Raw genomic sequence first — 23,164 nt, 5'->3', positions numbered from 1 at the left:
ACAAAGAGTAGTTGGACTCTTTAGAGTGCATCTCATTAATAGTAACCATTGGCTTAGATATTCCAAAGAAATTCTATTAACAATTCCTGACCTGGGGAAGCTTTTAAGTGGTGGTTCTCAAACTGTAGTGTGCATCAGAATCACCTGAAGAGCTTGTTAAACCTGGTAGCTCAGCCCCAGTCCAAGAGTTTATGAATCACGTAGATTGGAGTGCAGTATTTTTTTGAGACAGAGTCTCGCTCTGTTGCCCAGTGGCGTGATCTCAGCTCACCGCAACCTCCGCCTTCCAGGTGCAAGCAATGCTCCTGCCTCAGCCTCCTAGGTAGCTGGATTACAGGCATGCATCACCACACCTGGCTAACTTTTTTGTATTTTTAGTAGAGATGGGCTGTCACCATGTTGGCCAGGCTGGTCTTGAACTCCTGACCTCAAGTTGATCTCACCTCAGCTCACCTCAGCCTCCCAAAGTGCTAGGATTACAGACATGAGCCACTGCACCCGGCCTGAGTGCAGTTTCTATCCAGTTCTCAGGTGAAGCTCACACCGTGGACCCCAATGGCTACATTTTGAGAGTTAGTTTTAAAATACAAAGATGTCCAGGTCTCACTTACAGACTAATTCATTAGGCTTGGGGATGGAAATCTGGCATTGATCATTCCCTGCATCCCACAATTTTAATGTGTCCAAGGGTAAGAACCACTGTTCCACTGTGGACTATGGTTGGTTACCTGAAGTTACTAGGAGTTGGAGATCTAATAAATATACACATTTCTCTGGGTCAATTGTAGGAAGTCTGCAATATTTAAGACATTTAATAAGTGACTTGGGGCCAGGTGTGGTGGCTCATGCCTATAATCCCAGAGCTTCGGGAGACTGAGGTGGGTGGATCACCTGAGGTCAGCAGTTTGAGACCGGCCTGGCCAACATGGTGAAACCTCAACTCTACTAAAAATACAAAAATCAGCTGGGCATGTTAGCAGCGCCTGTAAATCCCAGGTACTCAGGAGGCTGAGGCAGGAGAATTGTTGAACCCCAGAGGCGGAGGTTGCAATGAGCCAAGATTGCGCCACTGCACTCCAGCCTGGGTGAGAAAGCAAGACTCTGTCTTAAAAAAACAAAACAAAACAAAAAAAACAGTGACTTAGTAATTGTTAAAAAAAAAAAAAAAAAAAAACTGCAGAAAAATAAAAGCCAATTCCTAACGACATGCGCTGAGTGTCATGTCACTCTCAAGTGGTATAACAAAAAAAAACACAAGTGTGTTTGTTATGTATAACTGTGCATGCATAGACATAGATACAGAGATAAAGCAAACAGGGAAAATGTTAAAAATTGGTAAATCTGGGCAAAGGATATATAGGTATCCTTGTTTTCAATGTTGTTTCAACTTCTGCATAGGTTTGAACATTTCCAAAATTAAATTTTAAAACTTAAATTTAACTTAATTTTCCTTTCATATGTGCAACAGACAATCATGTAAGTTGTAACTAAGAACTATCTGAATTTGATCTGGCAAAAGTAGCATTTGGGCAGTCACTAATATATATATATATATATATATATTTTTTTTTTTTTTTTTTTTGAGACGGAGTCTCGCTGTGTCGCCCAGGCTGGAGTGCAGTGGCCGGATCTCAGCTCACTGCAAGCTCTGCCTCCCGGGTTTTTACGCCATTCTCCGGCCTCAGCCTCCCGAGTAGCCGGGACTACAGGCGCCTGCCACCTCGCCCGGCTAGTTTTTTGTATTTTTTTAGTAGAGACGGGGTTTCACCGTGTTAGCCAGGATGGTCTCGAACTCCTGACCTCGTGATCCGCCCGTCTCGGCCTCCCAAAGTGCTGGGATTACAGGCTTGAGCCACCGCGCCCGGCCACTAATATATTTTAAACCGACTGAAAAATGGAAAATAAATCAAATGAATTAGAACTTCTATTTCCTTTTTTTTTTTTTTTTTTCCTTGAGGCAAGGCCTGTCTCTGTCACCCACACTAGAGTGCAGTAGTGCGACCTTGGGTCACTGTAGCCTCAAACTCCTGGGCTCAAGGGATCCTCCCACCTCAGCCTCCCAAGTAGCTGAGATTATAGGCACATACCATGCTAACTTTTTTGTGTGTTTTTGGAAAGACAAGGTCTCACTTTTTGCCCAGGCTGGTCTTGAACTCCTAGGCTTAAACGATCCTCCCACCTCAGCCTCCCACAGTGCTGGGATTACAGGCATTAGCCACTGTCCACTGTGCCTAGCTAAAAATTCTATCTCTGATTTCTTTTTCACTTGTACCATAGCATAGTAACTCTTGTAAAAGTATGTATATAAACACTCACTATCTTCTCCTGGACAAGGCATCCCAGGACGTTCTGGTACACAAGGGAACACTGAAAGAAAATAAATGAACATGAGTTAACAGCATATTTAAAACATACAAATTACACAGAATTTAAAATTCAAATGTAAAAGACACTGACCCAGATTTCAACCTGACCCTCTCTTCATTTGAGACAAGATAGCAGGCGGTCAATATTATTTGCCAAAGGGATTCACTTTACCAAGGCCATATAAAAGAAGGTTTTATTTGCCTTTGCTTTGTTGATATTTTAAAAAAATTTTTTTTAAAGTCTTATAAAAACAAATATATCTATAAACAATGCATTAGGCTGGTCACGGTGGCTTACGCCTCTAATCCCAGCACTCTGAAAGGCCAAGGTGGGTAGATCACTTGAGGTCAGGAGATGCCAGACTGGCCAACATGGTAAAACTCTGTCTCTACCAAAAACTACAAAAAAAAATTAGCCTATTAGCCTGGCATGGTGGCATGCCTATAATACCAGCTACTTGGGAGGCTGAGGCCCAGGAATCGCTTGAACCCGGGAGGCGAAGGTTGCAGTGCACTGCAATCATGCCACTGCATTCCAGCCCAGGCGACAGAGTGACACACCATCTCAGAAACAAAAACAAAAACAAAACAAAACAAAAAACCAAAGCATCAGAAGCTCAAATTACTAATTCCAGTCCCTGTTACATCACTATTTTCTTATCCTTAAATAAATCATTAACTAGCATTTCGTTAAATCGTTGGTATAGTGGGACAAGTTTGTCACAATGAAGGATGAAAATTAAATTACAAAATGTATACAAATATGAAACATAAAATACTAGTTTTTAAAAGATGTATACTAAACTTAGGAATAAATTAACACCAGAAACAGTACCAAAATCAAAAATGTAAATTTATATTAGAAACTATAAATTTATATACTGATTCCAAACCATTTTTATAACAAGGTAGAATATAAAGCAACAATGTATTTATGAATATCTAGTCAGCTATTGCTAGTCTGTGATGTACTAAAGGACATAGCTTAATAAAGAGCACAGACTACAGGAAGCATAGTTCCTAATGCATATTTTTAAAAGCTGAAACATAAGCTAGCTTCTGAAAGCATCTGTGATGTAGTATTAAAAGGCAGTAAGACTTAAAACTGACTGTTTAATACCATTCATCAATCACTTCTTTATGCATTCACTGTAATTTTATTCTGGAAAGAGATGACAAAAAGATAGATTCTTAAAGTCCTATTAGAATCTCAACAAAGTACATTATGGATCGCTTGTGAGTCACTATGTCAAATTCTGGAGGTAGAAAAAATCAGGGCAGGTGTGCTGGCTGACACCTGTAATCCCAAAACTTTTGGGAGGGCAAGGCAGGCAGATCACCTGAGGTCAGGAGTTTGAGACTAGCCTGGCCAACATGGTAAAACCCCATCTCTACTAAAAATACAAAAATTAGCTGGGCATGGTGGTAGGCGCCTGTAATCCCAGGTACTTCGGAAGCTGAGACATGAGAATCACTTAAACACAGGAGGCCGAGGTTACAATGAGTTGAGATTGTGCCGCTGCCCTCTAGCCTGGGCAACAGAGTGAAACTGTCTCAAAAAAAAAAAAAAAAAAAAAAGAAAGATAAAATGAAACCACTGCTTTTTAAAAAAAATATACTGTAAAGGAAAATACAAAGAAATAGTAACAAGGCACTGAAATGATTCATTATACTTAAGGAAAGATTTACATTTGTTTCACTTTTTTAAAAGTTTCCTAAGTCTGGTCTCACAGCTCTCAAAAATGTTCAATGAAATACTGCCAATACATTGCAATTAAATGCAGTATATTAAGAGGTTCTTGGGTGGGCACAGTGGTTGACACCTCTAATCCCAGCACTTTGGGAGGCCCAGATGGTAGGACTCCTTAAGCCCAGGAGTTTGAGACCAGCCTGGGCATCGTAGTGATATCCAATCTCCACACACAAAAAAAAGATTAGCCAGTCATAGTGGTGCGGCAGTGCCTGTGGTCCCAGTTACTCAGGAGGCTGAGGTGGGAGGATCGCTTGAACCTGGGAAGTCAAGGCTGCAGTGAGCTATAACTGCACCAATGCACTCCAGCCTGGGCAACAGAGCAAGAGAAACTGCCTCAAAAAAAAAAAAAAAAAAAAAAAAAAAAGTTTTACATGACAAAAAAGTTTGAGGGTTAGCATAGTTGAATGAAATAAACACAAGTTTGGAATCAGAATTCCTAGATTCACAATCCAGGTCTACAATGTGCCAGTTACATATATGATAACTGAGTTTAGGTTACTTCTTTTTATGCCACTTCCTACATCTCAAGGTTGCTGAGGTTTTTTTTTTTGTTTTTTTTTTTTTGAGACGGAGTCTCGCTCTGTTGCCCAGGCTGGAGTGCAGTGGCGCAATCTCCGCTCACTGCAAGTTCCTCTGCCTCCCAGCTTCATGCCATTCTCCTGCCTCAGCCTCTCTAGAAGCTGGGACTACAGGCACCCGCCACCACGCCCGGCTAATTTTTTGTATTTTTAGTAGAGACGGGGTTTCACCATGTTCGCCAGGATGGTCTCAATCTCCTGACCTCGTGATCCACCCGCCTCGGCCTCCCAAAGTGCTGGGATTACAGGCGTGAGCCACCACGCCCGGCAAGGTTGCTGAGGTTTAAACATACTAATGCCTCTAAAGCATCACGTAAATGGGCCAGGTGCAGTGGCTCATGCCTGTAATCTCAGTGCTTTGGGAGACTAAGGCAGGCGGCTCTCTTGAGGCAAGGAGTTCGAGACCAGCCTTGCCAATATGGTGAAACCCTGTCTCTACTACAAATACAAAAATTAGCCAGCCATGGTGGTGCACGCCTGTAATCCCAGCTACTTGGGAGGCTGAGGTGCACTTGAACTTGGGAGGCAGAGGTTGCAGTGGGCTGAGATCATGCCACTGCACTCCAGCCTGGGTGACAGTGAGACTCTGTCCCAAAAATAAATATAGGAATCATGTAAATAGTTTCACTATTAACCTTTAAGCAAAAGAAAGGATATTTAAGATACCTTACCTTTGGAGGTCACTATTTGTATACATTATAAAATTTCAAGTAGATGACTTAGATTCCCTAGACTCTCAATTTTTAACTTACATCATAAACTTGCTATGATACACTAAGAAATCACATTTTAATATCCAACGAGACATACAGAGATCACAAAATTCCCCAGACTGTAAGAAGCAGATTAATTTTACCTTCTATAGCATGTGAGAAACTACTAAATAAGGACAATTACTTAGGCATGAGTCACAGAGACTGAGAAAATGACATTGAGATTATGTTTCAAAATGGTCAAGAATAAAGAGTGATTTCAAAGAAATTATCACTCTGGACGAGTATGAAATGACTACTCTCTTACCATGAATCAAGAGTTCAGAATCCTTGTTTAGCTCATAAAGTCTAAAGGCTTCTTCTAACTCCAACTGAGATGATACGGTACACGGGTCTCCTAAAAAATACAAAGGTAAAGTAATGGTCACTTTAAAACCCCTAAATGTGATGATTACTAAACAAATTTCATAATGTAAATTTTGAGAAAAAATAAACTCATATTTATAAACATAAATATGTGACAAGGACAAATATTTATTTATTATTATTATTATTATTATTATTATTTGGAGATGGAGTTTTGCTCTCGTCGCCCAGGCTGGAGTGCAGTGGCATGATCCTGGCTCACTGCAACCTCTGCCTCCCGGGTTCAAGCCATTCTCCTGCCTCAGCTTCCCGAGTAGCTGGGATTACAGGCATGCACCACCATACCCAGCTAATTTTTATATTAGTAGAGACGGGGTTTCACCATGTTGTCCAGGCTGGTCTTGAACTCCTGACCTGAGGTGATCCGCCTGCCTTGGCTTCCCAAAGTACTGGGATTATAGGCGTGAAGCACCACGCCTGGCTTAAGGACAAATATTTAGATATTTATTTAGACAATTCAATTTTCTGAAGTAGGTAACATAACTTCCATTTCTATTTGTACAAAAATACTACATGAGGTTCACAGACACTAATTTATATAGATATAAAATGTTGTTCTTTGGGTTTTCTTTGGTGAGACAGGGTCTCACTCTGTCACTCAAGGCTGAATGCAGTGACAGGATCACGGCTCACTACAGCCTTGACCTCCTGGGCTCAAGCAATCTTCCCGCCTGGGCCTCCCAAAGTGCTGGGATTATGGGCATGAGCCACCACACCTGGCCATTTTGTTCTTAACACTGTATATAGGCTGGGCGCAGTGGCTCAAGCCTGTAATCCCAGCACTTTGGGAGGCCGAGGCGGGCGGATCACAAGGTCAGGAGATCGAGACCACAGTGAAACCCCGTCTCTACTAAAAATACAAAAAATTAGCCGGGCGCGGTGGCGGGCGCCTGTAGTCCTAGCTACTCAGGAGGCTGAGGCACGAGAATGGCGTGAACCCAGGAGGCGGAGCTTGCAGTGAGCCGAGATCGCGCCACTGCACTCCAGCCTGGGCAACAGCGTGAGACTCCGTCTCAAAAAAAAAAAAAAAAAAAAAAAAAAAACACTGTATATATCCCAAATACAGCAAACAGAATCTATTCCTGACCACATTTTTTTTTTTGAGATGGAATTTGGCTCTTGTTGCCCATTCTGGAGTGCAGTGATGTGATCTTGGCTCACTGCAACCTCCGCCTGGGTTCAAGCAATTCTCCTGCCTCAGCCTCACGAATAGCTGGGACCAAAGACGTGCAGCACCATGCCTGGCTACTGACCACAGTTTAAATAGTTACTGCTATGTGTCTAATGGGCATGGCCAAGAGCAGGCTTTCTGTTACTTGTTTCTTTAAAAGAGGAAGTGAAAGTAGTTCAATTGCCACAATATGACTAGTTACAAGTCTCCATGTAATCATTTTATCAAATTTTTCCCTTCACATGACAGAGCCTCCTGAAAGGAGTCACAGAAATGAAAAGCTACAAAACTATGGAAGAACAGTCACACTTGAGCTGCTATGAAATGTAAATGAACAGTTTTAGTAACAGACACACAGAGAAGGGACGGAAGAAACAACTCTCTTATCCAACTAGCCAGACAACTGAGTCATCCCTGGCAATCAATGAGGTGGCACATCTGCCTGGACTATGGCATTCCTTAATGAAAAAGTCATTCAGGCCAGGTGTGGTGGCCTGTAATCCCAACAGTTTGGGAGGCCGAGGCAGGCGGGTCACTTAAGGTCAGGAATTTGAGACCAGCCAAGGCAACATGGTGAAACCCCATCTCTACTAAAAATACAAAAATTAGCCAGGCACAGTGGTGTGTGCCTATAGTCCCAGCTACTCAGGAGGCTGAGGCAGAAGAATCGCTTGAACCCAGGAGGCGGAGGGTGTAGTGAGTCAAAATTGTGCTACTGCACTCCAGCCTGAGCAACAAGGCAAGACTGTCTCAAAAAAAAAAAAAAAAAAGAAGTCATTTAGAGCCTAGTTTGAACCTGAGCGAGTGAGAGTGAGTCCTTTACTCTGCCATTGATTTGCTAATTCCTGTAGTTACTATACACTAGATGCCACCAACCCTATCCAAACCACCAGCATACAGCTCAGTCTGCTAATTGAGAAAGAAAAACGAAGTCGTTTTTCCTGGCTTCTCAAAGAAGAGTGCCTCTTCCTTTTTTTCCTCCCACTTGACCACTGCATCCCTACTTCCTTTTATCTTCTGAGCTCATCAGTTCCATTTCCATTTTTTCTTTCCTTCTATTTCCTAGCTCTTATCAGGCAAAGGAGTTTCTGAGTCTCCCTCTCAAAAACCTCTTTCAGGCCAGGCGCAGTGGTTCACACCTGTAATCCCAGCACTTGAGAGGCCAAGGTGGGTGGATCACCTGAGGAGTTCGAGACCAGCCTGGCCAACATGGTGAAACCCCGTCTCTACTAAAAATACAAAAATTAGCCGGGTGTGGTGGCACATGCCTGTTGTCCCAGCTACTTGGGAGGCTGAGGCAGGAGAATCACTTGAACCTGGGAGGCGGAGGTTGCAGTGAACCGAGATCACATCATTGCACTCCAGCCTGGGCAACAAGAGCGAGACTTTGTCTCAGGGGGAAAAAAAAAAAAATCTCTTTCCCATTCAGATTGACACTCCATTCATTCAGTAGCCACAAATCTCAAGAGTAAAACTAGAGACTAAAACTGGAGGAAACAGGTGAGAAGATGAGAAAGGAAAAGCGGCAGGGTCTTTGTTTTTTTCACTACATACTTCTCTTTAATATTTTAAAAATCATAAGTTTGTAATCTTTTACAATGAAACAACTTTTTTTCACATAGTGATCATATCCTTTCTCCATGTTCTTATCTTACACACATTTCTCAAAATGCTGCTGCCAGGTTTTAGCCCCAACACTACACCAAAACTGTGGTTGCAAAGGTCATGAAACCAGCTGCTGAAACCTAGGACATCTTTTCAGTCCTTATTCTAGGTGATCTCTCTTGTAGCCCCTGACAAAGTTGCCCACTGAGTATTATAGAAATCCTGTGTCTAGGTTTGTAAAACACTATTCTCTAGGTTCACCAACTGTTCTTTTTAACTGTTTATTCTGGAAAATTTGAAACATATTTCAAAATGTTGTTTTTCCCTATATACCCACCCACTTATTCTCTACCATGGCAGCATTCTGACAAAATCTCTATAACTCTAGATAAAAATTCCTTAGTATAATCCAAATATTGTTATTAACCTACAAAAACTAACAAGTATCTTATTTGACCACAATGGAACAAAACTAGAAATCAGTAATAAGATGGACTTTGGGAACTACAAAAACACATGAAAGTTAACAATATGGTCCTTATTAACCAGTGGGTCAATACAAAATCAAGAAGAAAATTGAAAAATTTCTTAAGAAAATGAAAATAGAAACACAACATACTACCAAAACCAATGGGATACAGCAAAAGCAGTACGAAGAGTTGAGTTTATAGCAAGTAATAAGTGCCTATATCAAAAAAATGAGAAAGGTTCTAAATGAACAAACTACGATGCATCTTAAAGAACAAGAAAAGCGAGAACGAACCAAACACAAAATTAGTAGAAGAAAAGAAATAATAAAGATCAGAACACAAATGAATGAAATTGAAACAAAACACACAAAAGATCAACAAAACATAAACCTGATTTTTTGAAAACATAAACAATATCAACAAATCTTTAACCGAACTAAAAATAAGAGAGACAAGACCCAAAGAAATAAAAATCACAGATGAAAAAGGAGACAATACAACTGATACTGCAGAAATTCAAAGGATCATTAGAGGTCATGGTGAGCAACTGTATGCCAATGAATCAGAAAGCCTAGAAGAAATGGATAAACTCCTAGACACATACAACCTACCAAGTCTGAACCACGAAGAAATCCGAAACCTGACTAGACTGCTAACAAGTAGTGAGATCGAAGCCATAATAAAAAGTCTCTCAGCAAAGATAAGCCCAGGACCCAAAGGCTTCAGTGCCATTTAAAGAAAAACTAATACCAGTCCTACTCAAACTATTCCAAAATATGGAGGAGGAGGGAATAGTTTCAAACTCATTCTAAGATCCAGTAATACCTGTCAGTATTACTAAAACCAGACAGATACATAAAAAAAAAAAGAAAAGAAAAGAAAAAGAAAACTACAGGTCAGTATCTCTGATGAACATTGATGCAAAAATCCTCAACAAAACACTAGCAAACTGAATTCAACAACACATTAAAAAGATCACTCATCATGACCAACTGGACTTTGTTCCAGGGATGCAAGGATGGTTCAACACATGCAAATCAATCAATGTGATACATCACATTGATACAACGTGATACAACAGAATAAAGGACAAAAACCATACGATCATTTCAATTGATGCTTAAAAAAAAAAAAAAAAAAGCCATTTGGTAAAATTCAACATCCTTTCATGACAAAAACCCTAAAAAACCTGGGGATAGAAGGAACATAGCTGAACACGATAAAAGCCATATAAGACAGACCCACACCTAGTATCATACTGAATGGAAGAAAATTGAAAGTCTTTCTTTAAGATTTGGAACAAGACAAGGATGCCCATTTTCAACATGGTTATTCAACATAATGAGACAAGAGAAATAAAGGGTCTCCAAATTAGAAAGGAAGAAGTCAAATTATCCTTGTTTGCAGATGACATAATCTTATATATTTGCAAAAACCTAAAGACTCCACAAAAAAAACTGTTAGAACAGATAAACTAATTCAGTGAAGTTGAATATGAAATCACCATACAAAAATCAGTAGCATTTCTATATGCCACAGCAAATAATCTGAAAAAGTAATCAAAAGAGTAATTCCATTAACAGTAACTGCAAACAAAATAAAATACCCACGAATAAATATCACAAAAGAAGTGAAAGATCTCAGCCTGGCACAGTGGCTCATGCTTGTAATCCCTGCACTTTGGGAGGCCGAAGCGGGAGGATCACCTGAGGTCAGGAGTTCGAGACCAGCCTGACTAACATGGAGAAATCCCGTCTCTACTAAAAATACAAAATTAGCCAGGCGTGGTGGTTCATCCCTGTAATCCTCAGTCGGGAGACTGAGGCAGGAGAACCACTTGAACCCAGGAGGCGGAGGATGCGGTGAGCTGAGATCGTGCCATTGCACTCCAACCTGGGCAACAAGAGCGAAACTCTGTCACCAAAAAAAAAAAAAAAAAAAGTGAAAGATCCTTTCTTTACAATGAAAATCATAAAATACTGATGCAAGAAACTGAAGACACACGCATTAAAAAAAAAAAAAAGGAAAGGTATTCCATGTTCATGAATTGGAAGAACCAATACTGTTAAAATGTCCATACTACATTTGGACATCTGTAGATTGAAAGCAATCTACAGATTCAGTATAATCCCTATCAAAATACCAATAACATTCTTCAGAGAAATAGAAAAAAAATCATTGTAAATTTTTTTTTTTTTTTTTTTTTTTTTGTTGAGACAGTCTTGCTTTGTCGCCCAGACTGGAGTGCAGTGGCCAGATCTCAGCTCACTGCAAGCTCCGCCTCCCAGGTTCACGCCATTCTCCTGCCTCAGCCTCCCGAGTAGCTGGGACTACAGGCGCCCGCCACCTCGCCCAGCTAGGTTTTTGTATTTTTTAGTAGAGACGGGGTTTCACCATGTTAGCCAGGATGGTCTCGATTTCCTGACCTCGTGATCCGCCCGACTCGGCCTCCCAAAGTGCTGGGATTACAGGCTTGAGCCACCGCGCCCGGCCAAATCATTGTAAATTTATATGGAACCACAAAAGACCCAGAATGGCCAAAGCTAGCCTGAACAAAAATAACAAAACTGGAGGAATCGCATTCTGTGCCTTTAAATTACACTACGGGAGGCCGGGCGCGGTGGCTCAAGCCTGTAATCCCAGCACTTTGGGAGGCCGAGACGGGTGGATCGCGAGTTCAGGAGATTGAGACCATCCTGGCTAACACGGTGAAACCCCGTCTCTACTAAAAAATACAAAAAACTAGCCGGGCGAGGTGGCGGGCGCCTGTAGTCCCAGCTACTCGGGAGGCTGAGGCAGGAGAATGGCGTAAACCCGGGAGGCGGAGCTTGCAGTGAGCTGAGATCCGGCCACTGCACTCCAGCCTGGGCGACAGAGCGAGACTCCGTCTCAAAAAAAAAAAAAAAAAAAATTACACTACGGAACTGTAGTAACCAAAGCAGGATGGTGCTGGCATAAAAACAGACACATAAACTGATGGAACAGAAGAGAGAACCCAGAAATAAATTCATACATCTAGAGTGAACTCATTTTTTACAAAGCTACCAAAAACATAAACTGGGGAAAAGACAGTCTTCAATAAATAAGACTCAATAAATACTGCTGGGAAAACTGGATATCCACATGCAGAAGAATGAAACTAGACCCCTATCTCTCGCCATATACAAAAATCAAATCAAAATGAATTAAAGACTTAAATCTAAAACCTCGAACTATGCAACTACTAAAAGAAAAAACTGTGGAAACTCTCCATGACATTGGTCCAGGCAAGTAATTCTGGAGTAACACCCCACAATCACAGGTAATCAAAGCAAAAATAGTTAAGTGAGATCACATCAACTTAGGTTTCTACAAAACAAAGCAATCAAAAGAGTGAAGAGACAGCCCACAGAATAGAAGAAAATATTTGCACACTATGCATCTGACAAAGGATTAATAACCAGATTATACAAGGAGTTCAAACAACTCAATAGGAAAACAAATCTAATAATCTGATTAAATAATGGGCAAAAGTCTGAATAGACTTTTTTTTGAAACGGATCTTGTTCTGTCACCCAGGCTGGAGTGCCGTGGCATAATCTTGGCTCACTGTAACCTCCACCTCCTGGGTTAAAGTGGTTCTCCTGCATCGGCCTCCCAAGTAGCTGGGATTGCAGGCACGTGCCACCACGCCCAGCTAACTTTTGTATTTTTGGTAGAGACAGGGTTTCACTATGTTGGCCTGGCTAGTCTTGAACTCCTGACCTCAAGTGATCTGCCCGCCTCGGCCTCCCAAAGTGGTGGGATTACAGGCATGAGCCACCATCCCTAACCCTGAATAGACTTTTTTTTTTTTTTTTTTTTTAGATGGAGTCTTGCTCTGTCTCCCAGGCTGGAGTGCAGTGGCACAATCTCTGCTCACTGCAAGCTCCGCCTCCCAGATTCACGCCATTCTCCTGCCTCAGCCTCCCGAGTAGCTGGGACTACAGGCGCCCACCACCACACCTGGCTAATTTTTTGAATTTTTAGTAGAGAGGGGGTTTTACCGTGTTAGCCAGGATGGTCTTGATCTCCTGACCTCGAGATCTGCCTGCCTCAGCCTCCCAACATGCTGGGATTACAGGTGTGAGCCACCGTGCCTGGCTCCTGAATAGACATTTTTTAAAAGGAGACATACAAATGGCAACAGATATATGAAAGGGTGTTCAACATCACTGATCATCAGGGAACTGCAAATCAAAACTACATCAAGATATCATCTCATTCCAGTTAAAATGGCTTTTATCCAAAAGAGAGGCAATAACAAACGCTGGAAAGGATGTGCAGAAAAGGGAAACCTCACATGCTGTTGGTGGGAATGTACTTTAGTACAGTCACTACGGAGAACAGTATGGAGATTTCTCAGAAAACTAAAAATAGAATTACCATATGATCCAGAAATCCCACTGCTAGATATACACCTAAAAGAAATCAGTATATTGAAGAGATATGTACACTCCCATGTTTATTGCAGCACTATTCACAATAACCATGATTTGGAAGCAACTTAAGTGTCTAGCAATACAATGGGAGTGCTATTCAGCCACAAAAAAGAATGAGATCCTGTCACTTGCAACAACATGGATGGAACTGGAAGACACTGTGTCAAGTGAAATAAGCCAGATACAGAAAGACAAACCTTACATGCTCTCACTCATTTGTGGAAGCTAATAATTAAAACAATTGAACTCGGCCGGGCTCAGTGGCTCACGCCTGTTAATCCCAGCACTTTTGGAGGCTGAGGCGGGTGGATCACGAGGTCAGGAGATCGAGACCATCCTGGCTAACACAATGAAACCCTGTCTCTACTAAACATACAAAAAATTAGCTGGGTGTCATGGTGGGCACCTGTGGTCCCAGCTACTCGGGAGGCTGAGGCAGGAGAATGGTGTGGACCCAGGAGGCGAAGCTTGCAGTGAGCCGAGATTGTGCCACTGCACTCCAGCCTGGGCAACAGAGCACGATTCTGTCTCAAGAAAAAAAAAAAAAATTGAACTCATGGAGACAGAGAGTAGAATGATAGTTGCCAGAAGCTGGAAATGATAGTGGTGGAGAGTGGGTACAAAACTATAGTCACACAGAATGAGTAAGATCTAGTATTTGGTTCAAGACCAGCCTGGGCAACATAGTGAGACCTCCGTCTCTACAAAAATTTTTTTTAAATGGCCAGGAATAGTGGCTCAAGCCTGTAGTCCCAGTAGGCTGAGGCAGGAGGACTGCTTGAGCATGGAAGGTCAAGGCTGCAGTGAGCTGTGATCATGCTACTGTACTCCAGTCTGGGCAACAGAGTGAGACACTGTCTCAGAAAAAAAAAAAAAAAAAAAAAAGGTTAGAAAAAGTAAAAAAAGAAAAAAAAGATCTAGTACTTGACAGCACAACAGGGTAATTACAGTGAACAAAATTTATTGTATATTTAAAAATAACTAAGAGTGTAATTGGGATGTTTGTAACACAAAGAAATGATAAACGCTTGAGGTGATGAATATCCCATTTACCCAACGATTATGCACTGTATGCCTGCATCGAAATAGCTCATGTACCCCATAAACATATACACCTACTATGTATCCATTAAACTTAAAGTAAAAAATTAACCAAAAAAGTCTGCCCATTTAAAATTTGGCCAAGTATTTCCAACTGTCCCCCAAAAGAGTTATGACACATACATTTATTCGACCAACAGTGTACCTTTCCTAATTTCTTTCTTTTTTTTTTTTTTTTTTTTGAGACAGTCTCACTCTGTTGCCCAGGCTGGAGTACAGTGGCATGATCTCAGCTCACTGCAACCTCCACTCCCTGGTTCAAGCAATTCTCCTGCTCAGCTTCCTGAGTAGCTGGAACTACAGGCGGCCCGCCATCATGCCCAGTTAATTTTTGTATTTTTAGTAGAGACAGGGTTTCACCATGCTGGCCAGGCTGGTCTTGAACTCCTAACCTCAAGTGATCCACCTGCTTTGGCCTCTGAAAGTGCTGGGATCACAGGTGTGAGCCATCACACCTAATTTCTTACAGATAATTACTATATTCTGCATTTTCCAATCCAATAGGTGAAAAGTGATGTCTCACTTTAGTATTTTAAAACTTCTTTAATTATTAGTGATTTTTGAGCCTGTTATTTATGAATTGGCTATTTATACCTTATTATGTAGATTTTTCATCTATTCTTGACATTTATTGTACAATAGAGATAGTAATTCTTTGTTGTAAATGTTGCAAATATTTCCTCTCAGTTGTTACTATTCTTGTATACAAAATTAGGAAAAGTCTTCTCTTTCCAAACTTCCTTTTTCAAAATTTTCCTTTTACTTTTGAGCATTTATTTTTCTTGATGAAATTTTTGTCAGACTTAAAATCCTGTTGGAAATTTGGGAGAAATATTTTCTTTACAGATGGATATGTAGGGAATTCACTTTGTATAATGTGGCTTTTTCCCAAACCATTCATTCAAGTTTCATTTTATGACACTCTATTTAGTTTTTTGTTTCTTTATGTAGTTTCTTCAAATTTCTCTCAGGTTTATTACTAGATTTTTTCAAAAACCAGTTTTTATGTTGTTACTGTAGATTAAATATTTTCTTTGAATATACTTTCTGATTGAATATTTTCAATCTGTAGGGAGGTAAGTTACTGGTTTTCATATGCTCATTTTATAAATGTCTTAGTATTGATATTTTAAGAGGCTAGATGAAAAAGAGTGAGGTCAACATGATTTAACCACATTACACAGATACACTATTTTTGATCAAAACTCAGTACCCTGATAAATAATAAGTCTAAGTGTACGCAGAGAAATTGGAAAAATGGTGTAGCCACTCTAGAAAACTGGCAGTTCCTCGCAAGGTTAAACAGTTACCATATGAAATGAAAACATACTCACACAAAAAGTTGTAACCAAATGTTCATAGCAACATTACCCACAATAGCCAATTGTCCATCAATTGATGAATGGATAAATAAAATGTGTATATCCATACAATGGAATATTATCCAACCATAAAAGGAATTAGTAATGACACTGTATAGGAAACGTCTAGAATCAGCCTATCTATAGAAACAGATGATGGATTAGTGGTTGCCTAGGACTGGGGCCTGCAGAGACAGGGATAGCGGGTAAACAAGTAGTGACTGCTAATAGATACGGGATTTTTTGTTGGGGGGGGGGTTGGTAATGAAAATGTTCTATAATTGATGGTGATAACAGCTGCACAGTTCTGTGATTATACTAAAAACCAATGAATTGTATACTTTACATTGGTGAATTATATCTTAGTAAAGTTTTTTTTAAAGAGTGTGGAGTCTAGCTTTTTTTTCTTTTTTTTTTGGTTTCACTCTGTCACCCAGGCTGGAGTGTGGTAGCACCACCTCAGCTCACTGCAACGTCCAGCTCCCAGGTTCAAGTGATTCTCCTGCCTCAGCCTCCCTAGTAGCTGGGATTACAGGTGTGCACCACCACGTCCAGCTAATTTTTTTTTTTTTTGTATGTTTTAGTAGAGACAGAGGCAAGGCTGGTCTCAAACTCCTGACCTCAGGCGATCCACCTGCCTCAGCCTCCCAAAGTGCTGGGATTATGGGCGTGAGCCACCACATCCGGCCAGAGTCTAGCATTTTTACAAAAGTAAGTTTGCCTGCAAAGTAGCAGGAGCAAAGTTTACAAGTCTGTTTTATTTTTTCTCAAAGAAATAAAGTCAGTCATTAAAAAAAAGACTCCCTTTTTCAGTTATGTAAATTTCTCTCATTTTGCCACAAATATGAAAGTCAGTATCATTATTTCTTTTTTTTTTCCTTTTTTTTTTTCCTGAGACAAAGTCTCACTCTGTTGCCTAGGTTGGAATGCAGTGGCATGATCTTGGTTCACTGTAGCCTTGACCTCCCAGGCTCAAGCAATCGTCCTATCTCAGCCTTCCAAGGTGGGAGCTGAACCCCACAGGCTCATGACACCATGCCTGGCTTTTTTTGCCCTTTCATTTTTTGTAGAAACAGGGTCTCCCTATGTTGACCAGGCTGGTCTTAAACTCCTAGGCTCAAGCAATCCTCTCGCCTTGGTCTCCAAAAGTGCGGGGATTACAGGCATGAGCCACCACGCCCAGCCAACACTTCATTTCTAATATTCCAGGTGAGAAAACTGAGTCCAGACTGTTTTTTAAATAAGATACACACACACACACACAGGCGCGCGCGCACGCTCTCTCTCTGTCATAAATGATACCAATGAGTGTTTTATAAGCATCTTGGCTTTTCAAAATCTAAACATTAAAACATTAAGTCCAGATTTCCCTAGACCCACTGGCTAATTTTGATGTCCCAGAAAGCAAAAAAGGATTGAACCAAATCCAATACATTGCAAACTGTGATTTCCATATTTCAAGTGACTTCTGCAGTTAGGATGATTTTACTGTAGTAGTCTATGAATGAAAAAAGCCAATTCTAACCATCTCACTTTTGCTGGACATCATCTTTTTATCAGGCCAGTATCTGCTTGCTCTTAGTTGAAATCTAAGCCACATCAAGTACTTGTTTTCAAAATGTACCTAGAGACTACCACTTCTGAATAACCATAAGGAAGTACGAAAATAAGAGTTAGTTACTGACTCTACGTATGTTCAAATCCATTTTGTTTTTATTTTTTATTGTTTTTATTTTATTTTTTATTTTTTTTTGAGACGGAGTCTCGCTCTGTCACCCGGGCTGGAGTGCAGTGGCCGGATCTCGGCTCACTGCAAGCTCCGCCTCCCGGGTTTACGCCATTCTCCTGCCTCAGCCTCCCGAATAGCTGGGACTACAGGCGCCCGCCACCTCGCCCGGGTAGTTTTTTGTATTTTTTTTAGTAGAGACGGGGTTTCACCGTGTTAGCCAGGATGGTCTCGATCTCCTGACCTCGTGATCCACCCGCCTCGGCCTCCCAGAGTGCTGGGATTACAGGCTTGAGCCACCACGCCCGGCCTATTTGGTTTTTTTATTGGACCGAATGTCTTCAGTTCAAGCATTACCTGTTTTGGCCGACTGCTTAATGCCTGATAAAACTGAATGCATAAGTGTGAAGCAAAACATTCCAAGCAGTCATCATGAAACTAAAATGAGCAGAAAACTTATTTCTCAAAGCCCACTCTATTACAAAAGCCAAATTCACATCCTAGAGCAGGAATACACCCAGAATGAGACCTGTTCAGTGCAGTGAATTTCAAGGTAATGAAATCTGTATATTAAACTAGCAGGTTTTTTTTCTTGTTTTCCCCAACACATCTACTGTTTTTGTTTTTGTTGCTGCTGTTGTTTTTTACCTATAAAAACAAAAGCAAATTAGGGCATTAGACCTCAAAAAGTTAGGTAAATATTCACAATCCAATTATTTATATGAGACAACCTGACAGGATATAGAACATGAAACACACATGTAACTCTCGTTTTATTTAGTTATTTCAGTATATGCCTAAATTCAGTGCCCCACATTTCAAAGAACACAGCCTAATACCAAAGTTGGCAACCTCTGAGACAGTGTCACACATTCTTCTCCCAGACATCTGAGTTGGCCACAGACTCACAGACTCTCACTCTCTGTTCCCATCAGGACCGTCGTGCTGCCACCCTGCCTCTGGATATACAGTCAGAACACTAAACCATTTGCAAAAGTCACTGTACTCCCTTAAAGGGTTACACTGCTTAAAATACAGATTTGCAAAAATTTTCCAAGAATGCCATAGTTTTTAGGTGGTCATCCTTTCACTATTAGGCCCAATAACAATAGTAGTGAATTTTTGGCTTGTTGCTTCCTTTTTCTGGGAGGTGTAAGTCAGTGTTTACAGAAATATATGCCATCCCATGAAGCTGCTCATCCTCAAATTTTTTTTTTTTTTTTTTTTTTTTTGGAGACAGAGTTTCACTCTTGTTGCCCAGGCTGGAGTGCAATGGCATAATCTCGGCTCACTGCAACCTCCACCTCCCAGGTTCAAGCAATTCTCCTGCCTCAGCCTCCCAAGTAGCTGGGATTACAGGCGTGTGCCACCACACCTAGCTAATTTTGTATTTTTAGTAGAGACGGGGTTTCTCCATGTTGGTCAGGCTGGTCTCAAACTCCTGACCTCAGGTGATCCACCCTCCTCGGCCTCCCAAAGTGCTGGGAATATAGGCGTGAGCCACTGCATCCAGCCTCAACGCTTACATTGGGAGAGATGAAGTAAATGGAATAGCATAACCCTCCATCTAAAACAATTTTAAAACACTGGATTAAACAGTGGTTTAAGGCTGGGTGCAGTGGCTCATGCCTGTAATCCCAGCACTTTGGGAGGCCAAGGTAGGAGGATTGCTTGAGTCCAAGAGTTCAAGACCAGCCTGGGCAACATAGTGAGATCCCATCTCTACAAAAAAAAAAAAAACCTAAAAAATTAGCTGGGCATGGTAGCGCACACCTACTTGGGAGACTGAGGTGAGAGGATTGCTTGAGCCTGGGAGGTCAAGGCTGCAGTGAGCCATGACTGTACCACTGCACTCCAGGCTGGGTGGCAAAGTGAGACTCTGTCTCCAAAAAAAAAAAAAAAAAAGTCTTAAAACCAGCCAGAGAAGAGATGCTTCACATACAGAAAGGAAGTTGACAGTAGATTTTGCATCAGAAACAATGCAAGCTGTAAGACAGGGTACTGAGAGAGAAAAAAAACTTCCAACCTGGAGTTATTTACCAATCACAATCATCTTTCAAAAACACAAAAACAAAGGTGACCAAGCATAGGTAAATTCATAGAAAGTTTAACACAGGTTACTAGGGACTGCAAAAGGAGGGATAAGGAGCTATTGTTTAATGGGTACAGTTTCTGATTGGGATGAAAAGTTCTGGAAATGGATGGATAGTGGTAATAGTTGTACAACACTGAATGTGCTTATGCCACTGAACTGTACACTTAAGAGTGGTTGAACTGGTAAATTTTCTTATTTATATTTAATTACAATAAAAAAATTTTAAAGGGTACACTAGTTCCCTAACTACATTAACAGATCTCAAGACACCTGCTGGGCATGGTGGCTCACGCCTGTAATCCTAACACTTTCGGAGAGCAAGGCGGGAGGATCACTTGAGCTTAGGAGTTTTGAGACCAGCCTGGGCAACACAGTAAGACTCTATCTCTACAAAAACTAAAATAAAAAATTTAGGCTGGGCTCGGTGGCTTACCCCTGTAATCCCAGCACTTTTGGAGGCCGAGGCGGGTGGATCACTTGAGGTCAGGAGTTCGAGACCAGCCTGGCCAACATAGCAAAACCCCATTTCTACTAAAAGTACAAAAATTAGCTGGGCATGGTGGCAGGCGCCTGTAATCCCAGCTACTCGGGAGGCTGAGGCAAGAGAATCACTTGAACACCGGAGGCGGAAGTTGCAGTGAGCTGAGATCATGCCACTGCACTCCAGCCTGGGCGACAAGGGCGAGACTCTATCTCAAAAAGAAAAAAAAAAAGTCAGCTGGGCATGGTGGAGCACTCCTATAGTCCCAGCTACTCAGGAGGCCATGGCAGGCAGATTGCTTGAGCCTGGGAGGTAGGCTGCAGTGAACCATGATCATCACATCACTGCATTCCAGCCTGGGGGACAAAGAAAGGATTTGTGTCAGAAAGAAAAAAAAAAAAAGACATAACATCCAGAGAAAAAAGAGACATTTCAGAATATGGGATACATAATGTCATTTATTAAAAAGCACAAAAACACTATGCTTGAGCCAGGAGTCATGGTGTGCATCTGTAGTTTCAGCTAGGAGAACTGCTTGAGCCCAGGAGTTGGAGGCCAACCGGAGCAACACAGTGAGATCCAGTCTCTCAAAACCAAAAACAAAAAAACCCACTACATTTTGTCATTTATATGTATGCAATAGTGACAGAAAGCAGATCAGTGATTGCCTACGGATGGAGAAGTGAGAGTGAGGAGAAAACAGTGTGGGGATCATAAGCGTACTCCATGTGAGCAGTGGTCTATGAGGGAGAAGAAGACAGGGCAACTGGAGATGGGATGCCAATGAGGAGGACAGACCTTCCCAGATACTGGAGCAGATGACAGCGTCTAAGGGCCCCAATACCGCCTCAAGACTCCCACAGCCTCTCTTGCCTCATAAATAAAAAACTGTTTCTCCACTCACAATGCTTCTGACACCAGATGTGTGAGTTTTCCACAAGCAGATCTTTGATTCTCTGTGGAGACCAATCGAGCGTCCTACAATTTAATTAAATTCTGATACTACCTGGAGTTAGCACAGACCCCATAGGTTTAGGGGCTCAGTCCCACAGACTGCCCCTCACTTCAGATGCTAATTGCAAGTAGTGGATCCTCAAATCAGCCACAAATCAGCCAAATTAGTCTGACTTGGCTACAAACTGGGCATTCCCATGTTGGGACTCAGTAACCAATACTTCTCAGACTTTCTCCCCCAACCATGCACCCCTACAACTGACCTCTCCCAAAGCCAGAATAACTTCTCTGAAGTTCCTTTATAGCCCAAAATCCAGACCCACCAAGGAGAACAACTGTTCTGTCTTCCCCTCCCAGTAAGACCAAGAATGTAATTACAGATTACAGATCCTTTCACAAGATAATGTACAAGTTAATCTCCCTTCCCTGATCCATTCATTCTTCCTAGTAATCCCCACAACAAAATTTCTCTTTTCCCTTCTCCTATAACCTGTTTTATTTAATTAATTTATTTTTTAGGCTACTCAAGTGAAGCAATGGGAATGGAGAAGGAACAAAGAAATCTGTAACTGGCTGTGATCAATTAGCTGTAAACACCACTGCACCTGGACCAGCCATACAACCTGTTTTGCCAGGATATTACATATGCTTCCGAACCCCACTAGGGGGTGAGTAATCTCTGTGGTTCCCTCGTGTAATAAAATCTGTAATCTGTATGACTTTTCTCCAATTAATCTGCCTCTTGTGAGTTGATTTTTTTCTTTTTTTTTTTTTTTTTGAGACGGAGTCTCGCTCTGTCGCCCAGGCTGGAGTGCAGTAGTGCGATCTCGGCTCACTGCAAGCTCTGCCTCCTGGGTTCGTGCCATTCTCCTGCCTCAGCCTCCCCAGCAGCTGGGACTACAGGTGCCCGCCACCACGCCCAGCTAATGTTTTTGTATTTTTAGTAGAGACAGGGTTTCACCGTGTTAGCCAGGACGGTCTCGAGCTCCTGACCTTGTGATCCGCCCGCCTCGGCCTCCCAAAGTGCTGGGATTACAGGCGTGAGACACCGCGCCCTGCCAGCAAGTTGATTTTTCAGCAAATCTTTGGAGAGCAATGGGGAAGCTTTTCCCTGGCCCCTACACCCACAACCCCCTCCTCATGTTAAACAATTTACTCCAAAAACACTTTATTATAAAGGATATTATAAAGGATACAAATGAAGAACCAGATGAAGAGGTACATGGGGCAAGGTACGGGGGGACGCAGAGCTTCCAAGTTGGTCTGGAGGTACCACCCTCCCAGGACCTTGATTTGTTCACCGAGCAGGAAGCTCTCTGAACCCCTACATTTTGGGTTCTTAAGGGGGTCCCATTACCTAAGCAAGACTGATTAAACCATTGGCCGCTGGTGATTAACTCCATCTCCAGGCCCCTCTGCCTTCCCTAGAAATAAGGGGGAGGTAGGCTGAAGGTCCCAACTCTCTAACCACATGGTTGATTCCTCTGGCAACCAGAAGCCATCCTCCAAGAGCCACCTCATTAGCATAAAATAAGGTTTGGTTGGCAGGGGCTTATCATAAATAACAAAAGATGCTCTTCTCACTTCTGTTACTCAGGATCTCATGGGAATCAACAGACCTTAATGAAAAATCTAACCTTTTACTTGAACAAGGGTTTTAGGCACTGTCAGGAACCAGTGATGAATAGCAGACATATTTTTTCATTACATTATAGTATCACACCTCACCTCTGAATCCATCCCCACTCCACCACTGCCAAGGGTTTCTCCCAGGTGAACCCCAGTCTAATTCCTTTTCCTCCCAGGCCTCCAGACAGCCTGGTGTATAAAAGATGGCAGCCAGAATTTCCTGGGCATAAGGTCTGTCTGAAGAACAGAGCAGGGGCAGAGGCCAGAAATAAGAG

General features: G+C 41.8%; 1 protein-coding gene across 4 annotated transcripts in view; it reads right to left on the bottom strand.

The window, feature by feature from the left end:
* Positions 1-23,164, bottom strand: part of PRKCI (protein kinase C iota) — an 85,379-nt gene that overhangs the window by 39,672 nt on the left and 22,543 nt on the right. For all 4 annotated transcript variants that reach the window (XR_012430860.1, XR_012430859.1, XM_045386636.3 and 1 more), the window contains 2 exons: positions 5,718-5,807; positions 2,317-2,367 (listed from right to left, as the gene is read on the bottom strand). Coding sequence is in view for 2 of the 4 variants with exons in the window: in XM_045386636.3 (XP_045242571.1) it covers positions 2,317-2,367; positions 5,718-5,807 (141 nt within the window). In the remaining 2 variants the exon portion in view is untranslated. The remainder of the gene's footprint in view (positions 1-2,316; positions 2,368-5,717; positions 5,808-23,164) is intronic.

The sequence above is a fragment of the Macaca fascicularis genome, chromosome 2 (genome assembly GCF_037993035.2).
Source record: "Macaca fascicularis isolate 582-1 chromosome 2, T2T-MFA8v1.1".
In the NCBI taxonomy this organism is placed as follows: domain Eukaryota; kingdom Metazoa; phylum Chordata; class Mammalia; order Primates; family Cercopithecidae; genus Macaca; species Macaca fascicularis.
Note: the sequence above shows the minus strand (reverse complement) of the source record. Positions and strands in the feature narration are given on the sequence as shown.